Consider the following 13,645-nt stretch of genomic DNA (forward strand, 5'->3'; position numbering starts at 1 on the left):
TCTGGCACAGTCCTTCCTCCAGTTATCCAGGCTCACTCCTCATGTCCTTTGGGCTGCTGCTTAGCTGTCACCTTATTGGACATACTTTCCTCAGCCACCCTATATAAAATAGCACTGTTACTTTCCCCTCCCCCTCTTCTCTGTAACACATGTGACCACCTGACTTGTTATGTGTTTAATGTCTGTCTTCCAGCTCTAAGGTGTAAGCTCCACAAGACTAGGGACTTCTTTTATTCATCACTGCATTCCCAGCATCTAGAACAGTGTCTGCACAGAGCGGTGCTCAATAGAGAACTAATAAGAACCTACTGTACAGCACAGGGAACTCTACTCAATACTCTGTAATGACCTACATGGGAAAGGAATCTAAAAAAGAGTGGATGTGTGCATATATATAAACACAATATTGTAAATTAACTATACTCCAGTAAAAATTTAAAAAAAGAAAAGAAATCATTCCCTCTGGAATTCCCCCCGGAAATATCGACTAACAAAACAGAAAACTGTAGTATTTCAGTGTCTTGGGGTGGATCAGAATAAAACCTAGATGATAAACTTTTGAAGCAAAATAATAATAATAATAAACTTCATTGTTGTAAAAAAAATAAATAAGTGGTTGCTGAATGCAAGAATGAATGAATGAATGAATGAACCCTTTAGCTTAGCACATAAGACCCTTAGTTATTTTGTCCCTGCCTTCCACTCAGCCTCCAGACTCATCTCCTGGTGACTGAGACCACAGTGCAGAGAAGGGCAGATGCAGGGATGCCAGTCCGGAACCTCCTGTGGTGTTCCAGATGGCAAATAATGCTGAGGCTGGGGTGACGGTGGAGATGGAACAGGGAAGCCAGGCTGGAAAACTATTTAGGGAGGAAAACGGACAGTGTGTGGTGAAGACTAGATTGGGGGATGAGGGAGAGGAATCACTCAGGATGAGCTCTGGGTTTCTGGATTACATAATTGGATGGACGGCAATCCCATACTCTGAATTAATGGGAAGAAGGGCCAGGTGGAGGAAAGGTCATGAGTTAGACATCTTGAGGTACTTCTCAAGTACCCACAGTTGATGAGATCAGGTAAGGCAGTTGGACATACGGGTCTGGGAGTCAGAGGAAAACGCCAGGAGTCTGGTTATACTAAACTAGCTATAGCAGCCTCTGCCTCTCACCTCTGACCCTGCACACGCCCCCTCCACTTCACCCCCCGCCCTGCCCCGTGCCTGGAGTACATTCACTCCCCTCTCCACCCAGGCATCAGTCACCACCTGACTGGGAAGCCCTTCCCCAGCCTGGGAGGGAATAATCTCAGTGCCCACACATGTCTTGGGCCCTGATTTGCCCACTGAGCTTTACTGGTTAAGAAGTGCCTTGTACCTCTTTTTTTAAAAAATTGAAGTATAGTTGATAAACAATATTACCTCAGGTATAGAACACAGTGATTCAATATTTTTACAAATTATACTCCATTTAAAGTTATTATAAAATATTGGCTATATTCCCTGTGCTGTACGATATATCCTCGTTGCTTATCTATTTTATACACAGTAGCTTGTACCTCAATCCCCTACCCCATCTTGCCCCTCCCCCTTGCCTCTGCCTACTGGTAACAACTAGTTCTCTATCTCTATGAGTCTATTTCTGTTTTGTTGTCTTCATTTGTTTGTTTTCTTTTTTTGGATTCCACATATAAGTGAAATCATTACAGTATGTCTTTCTCTGTCTGACTTACTTCACTTAGTATAATACCCTCTAGGTCCCTCCGTGTTGCTGCGAATGGCAAAATTTCATTCTTTTTTATGAGTAAGGAAGTGCCTTTTATCTCTTGTATGAAACCAAAGTTCCTCCGGGATAAGAGGGAGGCTGTGAGCTGAGCAGGAGGACTGTGCTAGCTCTTACATTCTCTGATTTAAATCTCCCTCCTTTCGGCCTTCTTTTCATTAAAGAGAATGACCTTTTTACAGTTTACTCTATTCAAAGGGAAACTCAGGCATTTGTTACGCTACAGAAAACACGCACTGGCCCTTCAGCCAGTGGTTCCTCCACCCACAGCAGCCAGCATGGGTCCAGTACCTGGCAGACACTCAATGAATACCTGGAGAAAGAAAGAATAAATGAGGCCCTAATTGCCTGGTTTGTTAGTTTAAATACATGGGAAGGGAATAAAGAACAGAATTATCTTGGACTTCAGTATGGATTCTACAGCAAGGAAATATCCTAGTGGCCTCAGGTTTCTAGGAGATCTGTAAAAAGATCCCAGGTGTTTTTGAGGGAGGCAAGGTAAAAGTAGGGACATAGGACCCCCAAAAGTATCCTCGCTTGCTTCGCTGGGACTCTGGAGCTGGAATCCTGATCTTCTACCTGCTGGCTGTGTGACCTTGTTCAAGTCATTTAACCTCCTTGGGCCTCAGTTTCCTTGTCTGCAAAGTGGGATAATAACTGCACCTACATTACAGATTTGTTACAAAGTTTACATGCGTTAATACTTGTGAAGGGCTTATAAAAGTGCGTGGCACACTATGGGTGCTAAATAAACATCTGTTAATGAACAGGAGGGCTATCCAGAATGATGGCTCATGGGGAATGGCTTGATTGAATGTCTAAAACTTAGCAAAGAGGAATTCTCATCCCTGGTTCCCTCCATCCCTGGAGTGATGACAAAAGATCTTGGGCAGTGTCTAGGGATCTGTTTTTTTCTCTTGCCTTGGTAGGAGAATTTATTAGTTTGCCCAGAAAAAGGAATGTAGCTCTTATGTGTCACCACCCCCCTGTAGGACCTCACGTTTGGGAGCAGGGATAACGTCTGGCATCTGGGGCAAGAGGAGAGACATTCACAGCTACTAGGCATCTATCATGAACAGCACCAAGCACTTTCCATGCATTTAACCCCACAGAAGTTATTTATTAATAATGCTTTAAATGCACTTACATTTAAACCCGCAATAATTAATACTCTAAAGGTACACCTGCCTCAGTCAGCTCAGGCTGCCGTAACAGAATGCCGTAAACTGAGTGGCTCAAACAACAGGAAATTATTTAACAGCTCTGGAGGTGAAAAGTCCAAGATCAGGGAGCCAGTATGGCTGGCTTCTGGTGAGGGCTCTTCATGGCTTGCAGATGGCTGCTTTCTCTCTGTGTCCTCATCTAAACCTAGTTATTTCCCAAATGCTCCATCTCCAAATACCATCAAACTGGGGGTTAGCACTTCAACACATGAATTTGAGGGACACAGTTTAGTCCATAGCAGCCTCCTAATATCCCATTTTCTCCTCCCAGATGAGAACATTGAGGCTTAGAGAAAAATACCTTGCCTGATTTCACAGAGCACACATGTGAATCCAGGTCTGCCTGACTCATCCATCCTGCTCTTTCCACAGCATCTTGCTGAGTGCCTATTAGAGCCAGTTGGGGCAATAATTTGCCTCCAAAGAGCATGAGACACCCACCCAGCCCTCTGTAGCTGACTCATGAATAGAAGAGAATCTGGAATTTGGAGATTCCACTAAGGCAGCAAATCGCTGCATCTGGGCGCTTGCTGAGAAGGCTGGTCCTTACTAGAAATATTTTTTATTTTAAAACACCCTCTGCAATGAGACTGGCCTCTGGAGGGGAGTCCTGGGGTACAAGCAACTCCTCTGTGAGGGGAGTAGGGCTGGGGAGAGGTGGAGGACAAGGTCCCAAGGGATGCCTTTCCCACGTGCCTGGGGGGAGGGTGCAGTACAGCAAAGGTGTCAGGCTAGGAGGAGTGAGGACTTGCCCTGTTAGTCCCCAGCGCTCACTTAGTCCTCACTCCTCTTGGTCCCCCAGTGACCAAGACAGAGCACCTACCCTGTAGGTGCAAGACAAGAAAACTTTACCCTCCCAAAGGACTTGGTGATGGAGGAACGGAGGGGACAGGCCCTAGCCTCCTAAGGACTCTAGCCAGGCCCCCCTGGTTAACCCTTTCAGCTCTGGCCAAATCTGCTTCTCAGCCTTTCTTCTGCCTCCAAAGCATCAGTTTCCTAGAAGTCAAACACAAATTATCCATTGTACCTTTAGTTCATAGGAAGAAATGTAATTTCTAAGCTCAGAAAATACATATAAGACCAGGAATTTTCTCACTTCACATGTGAATATTAATAATTGCAGGAAAATGAATCAGGCAGAGCTTTATTTCTTAACTTGACTATCCACAGCGATGTGTCCAGGTGTCTAAGGGCAGGTCCTCAGGCTCTCCCCAGGTAGCTACAGTCAGGTGAAGCGATTTGGCCTGCCAGCAGATGAGAACTCACCGGGTGGGTTTCAGACACCTGCCAGCACCTCACTAGCCAGAGAGGCTAAAGGTGATTCTCTGAGCAGTGGGTTTCAACATTTAAGGGGCAGAAGAATCACCTGGGGGCAGGGGAGTAGTTGAAATGCATATTTCAAGACCCTAAAACCGTCCTTCAGGTAAAGCCTTTTTCTAGGTAAGACCAGAAACTGGAAAGGGTATTTTAATGAGCCCCATAGCTGACTCTGAGGCAGCTGGATCCCTGACTTCTGGGTGGAGAAGAATTGATCCTCCAGATGCAGAAGGATCATCAGAAGACAGGGAGATAGTACGGTCCAGGTGCTGAAAGTTTTGAGGTTGTTAGAGAAACTGAATTTCTGGAACAGCTCGATGCAGGTTTGCACAGACGGTTTAACGTGCCGTCAGCAGCTTGGAAGACAGTCCCACACTAAATGTGTAGGTTTTTGAGTTATCATGTGGAAGTGATTAAGTCACAAGGAAAGACCTCAGTCAGAATTTAATAATCCTTCCTTAAGACCAGCAACATGTAGGGACTTCCCTGGTGGTCCAGTAGCTAAGACTCGGAGCTCCCAATCTAGCTCGATCCCTAGTCGAGGAACTAAGATCCCAAGTGCAGCAACAAAGATCCTGCGTGCTTCAACTAAGACCCCGCAGAGCCAAATAAATAAATAAACATTAAAAAAGAAAACAACAAAAAAGGATCAGCAACATGCAGAGTAACCCTGTCACTTACTAACTTTGTGACCTCTAAAAGTCACTTTATCTCACTAAGCCTGTTTCCTCCTCTGTGAAATGGCTAAAATAACAACAACCTACTGTCGCACAGCTGCTGTGAGGTAACAGATGTGAACATGCTTCTTAAACTGTGCGGCTATGATGGTGATCATTTTGTAATGTACAGAAATATCAAATCACTATGTTGTGTACCTGGAACTAACATAATGTTTTCGGTCAACTATACCCCAGTTAAAGAATAAATAAAATAGGGCTTCCTTGGTGGCGCGGCGGTTGGGAGTCTGCCTGCCAACGCTGGGGACACGGGTTCAAGCCCTGGCCCGGGAGGGTCCCACATGCTGCAGAGCAGCTAGGCCTGTGCGCCGCAACTGCTGGGCCTGAGCTCTGGGGCCCACGTGCCACAGCTGCTGGGGCCTGCACGCCTGGAGCCCGTGTTCCACAGCGGGAGAGGCCACGACGATGAGAGGCCCGCGCACCGCGGCAAGGGGTAGCCCCCGCTCACTACAACTGGAGAGGGCCCGCGCACAGCAACGAGGACCCAACAGAGCCATAAATAAATAAATAAGTTTATTTTTAAAATTAAATAAATAAATAAAATAAAAATAAATTACACCGCTCCACAACAAGGGAAGGCACGGTCACTTATACTCCCACACACCAAAAGCTGGGCTCTGTGGCTCTGTCCTCTCAGCTTTCACGTTCTGTGTACCCCTTGCTGCTGGCACTTTCCATAAGCTTCTTGTCTATACACCTGATATTCCTCCACCACGTACCCTGAGTTCCCTGAAAGCAGATACCAACCTATACTTTTTTAAACGTTGTGCTGGCCTGAGTGTTTGTGTTCCCCTCCAAATTCATATGTTGAAGCCCTACCCGCAATGTGACTATATTTGGAGATAGGGCCTGTGAGGTGGTAAAAGTTAAATGAGGTCGTAAAGGTGGGGTCCTCATCCGATAGGGCTGGTGCCCTTAGAAGAAAAGGAGGAGACACAAGAGCTCTCTCTCCACCATGTGAGGACACTGCAAGAAGGTGGCCATAGACAAGCCAGAAAGAGGATTCTCACCAGACACCAACCCTGCTGGCACCTTGACCTTGGAATTCCAGCCTACAGACTGTGAGAAATAGATTTCTATTGCTTAAGCTACCCAGTCTGTGGTATTTTGTTATGGCATCCTGAGCAAACTAAGACAAACCTCTTTTAACATACAGCGTAGGACTGATTATGCAGTGAAGACTCAGTAAATGAGTGGCAAAGGGGCAAAGTTCAAAGATTACCCCAACACATCATTTTCATCAGGCATGAATGCTTCTTCCACAACAACACGATCTTTCAGAGTCTGGTAAGTAGTGGCGAAGTAGATCACTCTAGATGACAGTCAATTTCCTTGCACACTAGTAGGCAGAGGTGCCCATGGGAAATGACAAGGCCTAAAAAGTGGAAGGGGGGTGCTATGGACTGAACTGTGCCCCTCCCAAATTTGTTTGTTGAGGCCCTCACCTCTAATGCGCCTGTATTTGGAGGTAGGGCTGTTAGGAGGTAATTAGGGTTAGATGGGTGGAGTCTTTATCCAATAGGATTGGTGGCATTAGAAGAAGAGGAAGAGAGAGAGAAGGCAGCTGTCTATAAGCCAGGAAGAGAGGCCTCACCAGAACCAACCACGCCGGCACCCTGATCTCAGACTTTCAGCCTCCAGAAGTGCGAGAAAGTGTCTGTTGTTTGAGCCACCCAGGCTATGCTATTTTGTTGTGGCACCCTAAACAGACTGAGACAGGTTTGGGTGCCTAGCAGTGAGGTGATACTGTAACAAATACCTAAAAGTATGGAGGTGGCTTTGGAACTGGGTAATGGGTAGAGGCTGGAGGAGTTCTGAGATGTATACAAGAAATACGGATGTCAAAGGTTGTGAAATAAAATTCATATTTTATGGCAAGACAAGAAAAATTTAAACATAGAACTTCTTCTCTGCTCTTTGGCCTCCTCTCTCCCCACACTGTGCTTTGTGTATCTGCCTTATGCATCGACCAAACCTCTCCCATCAGTAGGAATACCTGTTCAACCATAAAGAGCAACATTCTCCTAGCATCAAGACGACTCCTTCCTTAAAAGATAACATTCCTTCTTGTCTTGTAAGGGGTCACATGACCCCTTAGATCTGGATTATGTCAACTGTCGATAACACATCATTTGACGTACAGCCTTCTGCCTCAAAAAAACTTATGTAACTGTGCCTTGATTTCTAACCAGTGGAACAGTTCTCAAAGCTTTCTGAGATGCTCTTCCTGGGTTATAATCCTCAAATTTGGCTCAAATAAAATTTTCCAATTCTTTCTTTGATCCACTGATTTTTTTTTAATGTAAATTTATTTATTTATTATTTTGGGCTGCGTTGAGTCTTCATTGCTGCACACGGGCTTTCTCTAGTTGCGGCGAGCGGGGGCTACTCTTTGTTACAGTGAGTGGGCTTCTCACTGCAGAGCAAGGGCTCTAGGCTCACAGGCTTCAGTAGTTGTGACACACGGGCTCAGTAGTTGTGGCACATAGGCTCTGCAGCTGCAGCTCGCGGGCTCTAGAGCGCAGGCTCGGTAGTTGTGGCGCATGGGCTTAGCTGCTCCGTGGCATGTGGGATCTTCCCAGACCAGGGCTTGAACCTGTGTCCGCTGCATTGGCAGGCAGATTCTTAACCACTGCACCACCAGGGAAGCCCACTACTGATTCATTTTTTGTCAACAGGGTGATTCCGGCAAAAGCTCAAAGACAAGAGAGAGCTGGAGAGAAAGCTTCCATCTTCTTAGAGAACACAGAAATAATCATGAATACAATGCTGTTAGGAAGATGGACATTAAAGGCCACTCTGACAAAGCCTCAGATGGAAAGGAGGAACAGGTCCTTGGAAACTGCAGGAAAGGTGATCCTTGTTATAAAGTGGCAAAGAATTTGTCTGAATTGTTTGTGTTCTAGTGTTTTGTGGAAGGTCTAGTTTGCGAGCAATGATACTGGGTATTTAGTTGAGAATTCCAAGCAAAGTGTTTAAGGAGAGGCTTGGCTCTTCCTGACTGCTTACAGTAACATATAAGAAGAGAGGGATGAACTGAAGAAGTTGTTAAGCAAAAGGAACTAGAACTTGAAGATTTGGAAAATTCTCAGCCTTTCCATATTGCAAGAAAGAAGAAAGCATGTGCTGGAGAGAATACCAAGGGTGTGGTTGGCCTATCACTCAGTAAAGAGTTTACGGGATTATGTGAGCAGAAACACTGCCAATTTGAACTGAAGCTGAGACAGGACCAAACGAAGGAAGGCTGTCAGACTCCTTGGATTTGACAGGACAGAGTGTACAGCTATTTGGCTGTGAATATGCACTATTCTTCTAGTAGAGAAGAAAATGACCCCAGTGGTGATTCAGAGATCACCAGGGCCACTGCCTCAGTTTCAACAGGCCACACTGGCCTTCACCCCAAAGCTTTGAGGGCAAGACTGCCCTGCAGAGCCCTGGTGGCCTAACTGACAGAGCTGTGGAAGAAGGGCCACTGCCCCAGTGCGTCTGCAAGGCAAAGCACCTAACCAAAGAGGATTATTCTCAAGCCTTAAGATCTGATGGGGGCTTCCCTGGTGGTGCAGTGCTTAAGAATCCGCCTGCCAATGCAGGGGACACAGGTTCAAGCCCTGGTCCAGGAAAATCCCACATGCCGTGGAGCGGCTAAGCCCATGCACCGCAACTACTGAGCCTGTGCTCTAGAGCCTGCGAGCCATGACTACTGAGCTCGCATGCCACAAGTACTCAAGTCCACGCCCCTAGAGCCCAGCTTCACAACAAGAGAAGCCACCGCAATGAGAAGCCCACGCACCGCAACAAAGAGTAGCCCCTGCACTGCAACGAAGAGTAACCCCTGCTCGCCGCAACTAGAGAAAGCCCGCACGCAGCCAAAAATAAATAAAATAAATAAATTTGTTTAAAAAAAAAAAGATCTGATGGAATTCGCCTTACTAGGTTTGGGACTTGCTTGGGACCCATCACACTTTCTTTTTTTTCCTATTTCTCTCTTCTGGAATGGGAATGTCTATCCTGTGCCTGCCCCACCATTGTATCTTGCATATAACGTGTCTGGTTTCACAGCTTCAAGCAGGAGAGGAATTGTTCCTCAGGATGTATCATATCTATCTGATTTAGATGATATTTAAATGAGATTTTGGACCTTAGACTTTAAAGTTGATGCTGGAATGAGTTAAAATTTGGGGGGCTGCTGGGATGGAATGAATGTATTTTGCATGTGAGAAGGACATGAATTTGGGGGACCTGGGGTCAAATACTATTGACTGAATTGTGTCCCTTCCCCCAAATTCATACGTTGAAGCCCTAACCCCTAATGTGATTATTTTTGGAGACAGGGATTTTAGGAGGTCAAGTTAAATGAGGTCGTAAGGGTGGTGTCCGTATCTGATAGGGTGGTCTCACAGAAGAGAAAGATCATTCTCTTTCCCATGTGCACATGCACACATTGAAGAAAAGCCACAGTAAGACTTAGTGAGAATGTAGCCACCTGCAAGCCAGGAAGAGGGCTCTCCCCAGAGCAGAATCAGCGGGCACTTTGATCTTGGGTTTCCAGCCTCCAGAGCTGTGAGAAATAAACTTGGGTTGCTTAAGCCACCCAGTCTGCAGCATTTTGTTATGGCAGCTCCAACTGACTCATGTGGGGTGGGCGGGGGAATGGGACCTGAATGACCAGGGGCTCTAATTACTGATAATGTAAAAGGTGAAAAAAATAAAAAGAGAAATAAACTTTAATCGCGTGGACTACCCCAGGAAAAATTTGGGATTTTAAACTCTGTGGTTCCTTTGGCCAATTTTTTACAACTTGATTGGCATGCTTTCAAAAAAAATTGTGATATAATCCACATACTGTAAAATTCACTCTTTTAAATTGTACAGTTCAGTGAGTTTTAGTAATAATTTGTATTACTATTTTTTTCTTTTGTATCTTTTTTTACAAAAATCTGGACGACTTTTAAGGCAGTTCTGAACAGAAAAGGAATGAATTTTCCTTCACAGCTGAGAAGGCCTGTTAAAGCTAGCCGACTGTACTGCTAAAGCCCCCATGGCACCCGAGACCCGGTCCATCTCCCAGCAACGCCCTTGCCGCCAGGGGGCCTCGTTTCTTACCCAGCATGGCGAGGAGCAGGCCCACGATGCGCGGGTGGGCGGCGATGGCTGGGCCCACGCTCGGGTGGATGGCCAGGTTGGCGAGCACGCGGGTCAGCTTGATGAGTACGTCCTCCGCCTGGGCCGGCCTCGGCGCCTTGGGCCTCTCTTCTCCTTCCCCCAGGGGCTTCTGGGAATGCAGATCCAGTTTGTAGAATGTATGGAATAAAGACAGCAGAGTTGGGATGCTCCCTTTCTCTTTGGAAAACTGCTCACGAGCCTGGTTATTTTTCGCTGTCAGGTTGCCAAGAATAAAAACAATACGAACGACTAAATCCTGCAATAAATTAAAGACAAAGAGTCACAAGACCGAAGGGGTTGAGACAAGTTGTTGGGAAGAGGACAGTATTTAATTAATTCACAATTTAATTAATAGTAAAATGGAACACATCTGGCTTCTTCTGACTTGTACAGTATTTGATTCCCAAGATTGGTGCAAAGTGACAGAGGAGATTAAAAGCATTTGGCAACAATGAAAGAATACAAACTGATTGATGCTGTTAGCAAGGTCTATTAACTTCAGATCCTTCATCTGAAATGCTGCCTGGCTTTTTTTTTTTTTTTCCTGGAGAGCAATTAGTTGAGTGGGATGACATTACTAGCAATGTGTCACATAAATCTAAGTCTTGACCCAAACAGGCTTCTTGAGTATCCAAATCTTTTCCTAAAAGTTCACCTCTTGCTGAGGCACTGTGTTTCTAAACCCGGTGTCTGTCCCATGGTGGCTAATCATTGTGTTACAGCAGGCTTTCTCAGCCTGGGCACTGCGGACTTTGGGGGCTGGATAATTCTTTGCTCTGGGGGGCTGTTTATGTTTAGTGGCATTCCTTTCCTACCAGATACCAGAAGCACTTCCCCAGATACCACAACCAAAAATGTTTCAACGTCCCCTGAGGGCAAAATGGCCCCCAGGTGAGAACCACTGTTACAAAGTGTTCACTACTTTAAAGCAGTATTTGTCTTTCTTGACCAGGGTAGTGGTTACATGGGTGACACTTTTATAACTGTTTGCTAAATGGTACAAATGTGTTTTGTGCACTTTTCTGTATATAAGCCATATTTCACAATAAATAAACGTTTCTAAAAAATCCCAAGCTGAGACCACTTTACAACCGAACAAGAAACAGATACAATTACGTTCTTAGTTTGACAACAGCAGGCAGACATACCAGTTCAGTTGTTAAAGGAAAACTTACTGAGGGGCTACAACTGGCCAGGGTGCTAATGCTCACTGTGCAGGCGCTGTGCTATTTACAGACAAGAAACTGGCTTGGAGAAGCTGCCTTGGTCACAGCCAGTGAGGGGTGGAGTCAGGATTTGAACCCAGGATTACCCAGACCTGGAGTCCTTCCTACACCCATGCCTCTCACCTGGCCTGTTATTTACGAACCTCCTTAGGCCTACCCTGCTTTCAGAGCAGTAAAGGAATTATCTCCTTTTAAATGTAAATATGTCACCAGGAGGGATTCTGATAAAGGTTAATTTATCAGATCTGTAGTCAGCAATAGCCTTAAGGAACTGGGACAAAGGGCAAAGGGCTGGGTTGGTTTTTCTCCAGGTGGGACCTGGGGGGATGGGAGCAGCACTGAGCACTGTGTGTGGCCTAGAGAGAGTGGGTGATCCAGGACAAAGGACAAGACACTGGGGTTTGCCTGGGTCTGCTCTGCCAATACCAACTTGTTCCTGCTTGTTCCTGAAAAAGTCTTCCCTGGCCCTGGTGAAGAAGCAGCCAAGCTGCTGCTTGTGAAGCTGGGAATCATTTGGCAACATTAAGGAAGGATGGAGTCTAACATGATGGATGCGCTGGCCCAGGAGAGCATTCACACCGGGGGTGTGTGTGTGGGGGGTTGGGGAACCTCAGCTGGGCAGTGTGCAACCAATCACAGCAGGTGGTCCAGTCAGGGGACCCACTCCTGCCCCCACCCCAACTGGAATGCTAGTCCTTGGGTATATTTTGAATGCTGGGGTCTGGGGGAAATACACACACACAAACAAGGATAAGGCAAGGTGCTCTGAAGAGTTAGAATCGACTTGAGAAGACAAGGCTAGTGCATGAGGGGACACAGCAAAGACTGAGAGGCTAATAAGGAAGAAGCTAGACACCCTAGGGGATTACGACTCCCAGCAAGAGAGCCAAGCAGCCTGCGTCACACTTCACTTAGCTTCTCTGTGACTCGATTAACTCACCTGTAAAATGGGGGGAATATTGTGTTGCAAAATTAAGACAAAACAGATAAAGCACAGGGACTTCCCTGGTGGCTCAGTGGTTAAGAATCCACCTGCCAATGCAGGGGACATGGATTTGATCCCTGGTCTGGGAAGATCCCACATGCCGCGGAGCAACTAAGCCCGTGCACCACAACTACTGAGCCGGCACTCTAGAGCCTGCAAGCCACAACTACTGAGCCTGCGCTCTAGAGCCCGTGCAATGAAAAGCCCGCGCACTGCAACAAAGAGTAGCCCCCGCTCACTGGAACTAGAGAAAGCCCTGCGCACAGCAACGAAGACCCAACACAGCCAAAAATAAATAAATTCATTAAAAAAAAAAAACAGGTAAAGCACAGATTGTGGTGAGTGATGATTCAGGCACTGTTTTGAGTTTTTTTTTTTTTTTTTTGGTTACACCACGTGGCTTGTGGGATCTCAGTTCTCTGACCAGGGATTGAACCCGGGCTACGAGACAGCTCCGAATCCCAACCACTAGACCACGAGGGAACTCCCCTCAGGCACTGTTAAGAACCCTTTACTATCAATAAAATGTTAGTAGCGTTAACCATGATAAGTTCAACCTTGAAAAATGAATGAAAGCAGAGACGTGGCGGGGAACACAGGTGGGTTGGCACGGGGAAAAGGAGCATGTCTTGAGACAGAGGACCTAGAGCCGTCCCTTTCCGTGGCCTGGGGTCACCTTGTTTGTGTCTGATCACCAGACAGTTCCCTAAAGAAGCCGAAGCCTGTAGGCCTTAAATCTAAACCAAGCACACAAAGTTTCGTTACAATACTCCAGTCTCCCTTCGCGTGAAACCAGTGGTTACTTCATGTAATTCCCGATGGTGCAGGCTCCTCCCTGGGCTCTGGAAGGAGCGTACTCCTCCACCCTGGCAACACCCAGCAGCAAAGCAGACCATTTTCCAACCAGGACAGAGGCTATTTCTGAGAGCTAGGCTCCCTGAAGGAAAATTCCACTGTATTTTCTAAATTGAGGAATATGAGTTTTTCACACAAACTGATACAAGATTTCTGATTAAACACACTCTACACTAGTCCTACCTCTGAAAATTGTAATAATTACTATTACTACTGATAGTAGTAGCAGCAACTAATACACTGTTTATGATGCACCAGGCACTGTTCCAAGCACCTAGGTACACAAATTAACTAACGCGCTAAAAGTGACAATTTGCAGTTCTTTAAGTTGAACAAAACGTTCCCAATCTCCACAATCCGG

The 13,645-nt window shown here is 46.1% G+C and overlaps 1 protein-coding gene across 1 annotated transcript in view; it reads right to left on the bottom strand.

The window, feature by feature from the left end:
* Positions 1–13,645, bottom strand: part of ARMC2 (armadillo repeat containing 2) — a 105,601-nt gene that overhangs the window by 10,617 nt on the left and 81,339 nt on the right. The window contains exon 13 of the mRNA XM_065888821.1: positions 10,159–10,474. Coding sequence (XP_065744893.1) covers positions 10,159–10,474 — 316 coding nt within the window. The remainder of the gene's footprint in view (positions 1–10,158; positions 10,475–13,645) is intronic.

The sequence above is a fragment of the Phocoena phocoena genome, chromosome 12, assembly GCF_963924675.1.
Source record: "Phocoena phocoena chromosome 12, mPhoPho1.1, whole genome shotgun sequence".
Classification (NCBI taxonomy): Eukaryota; Metazoa; Chordata; class Mammalia; order Artiodactyla; family Phocoenidae; genus Phocoena; species Phocoena phocoena.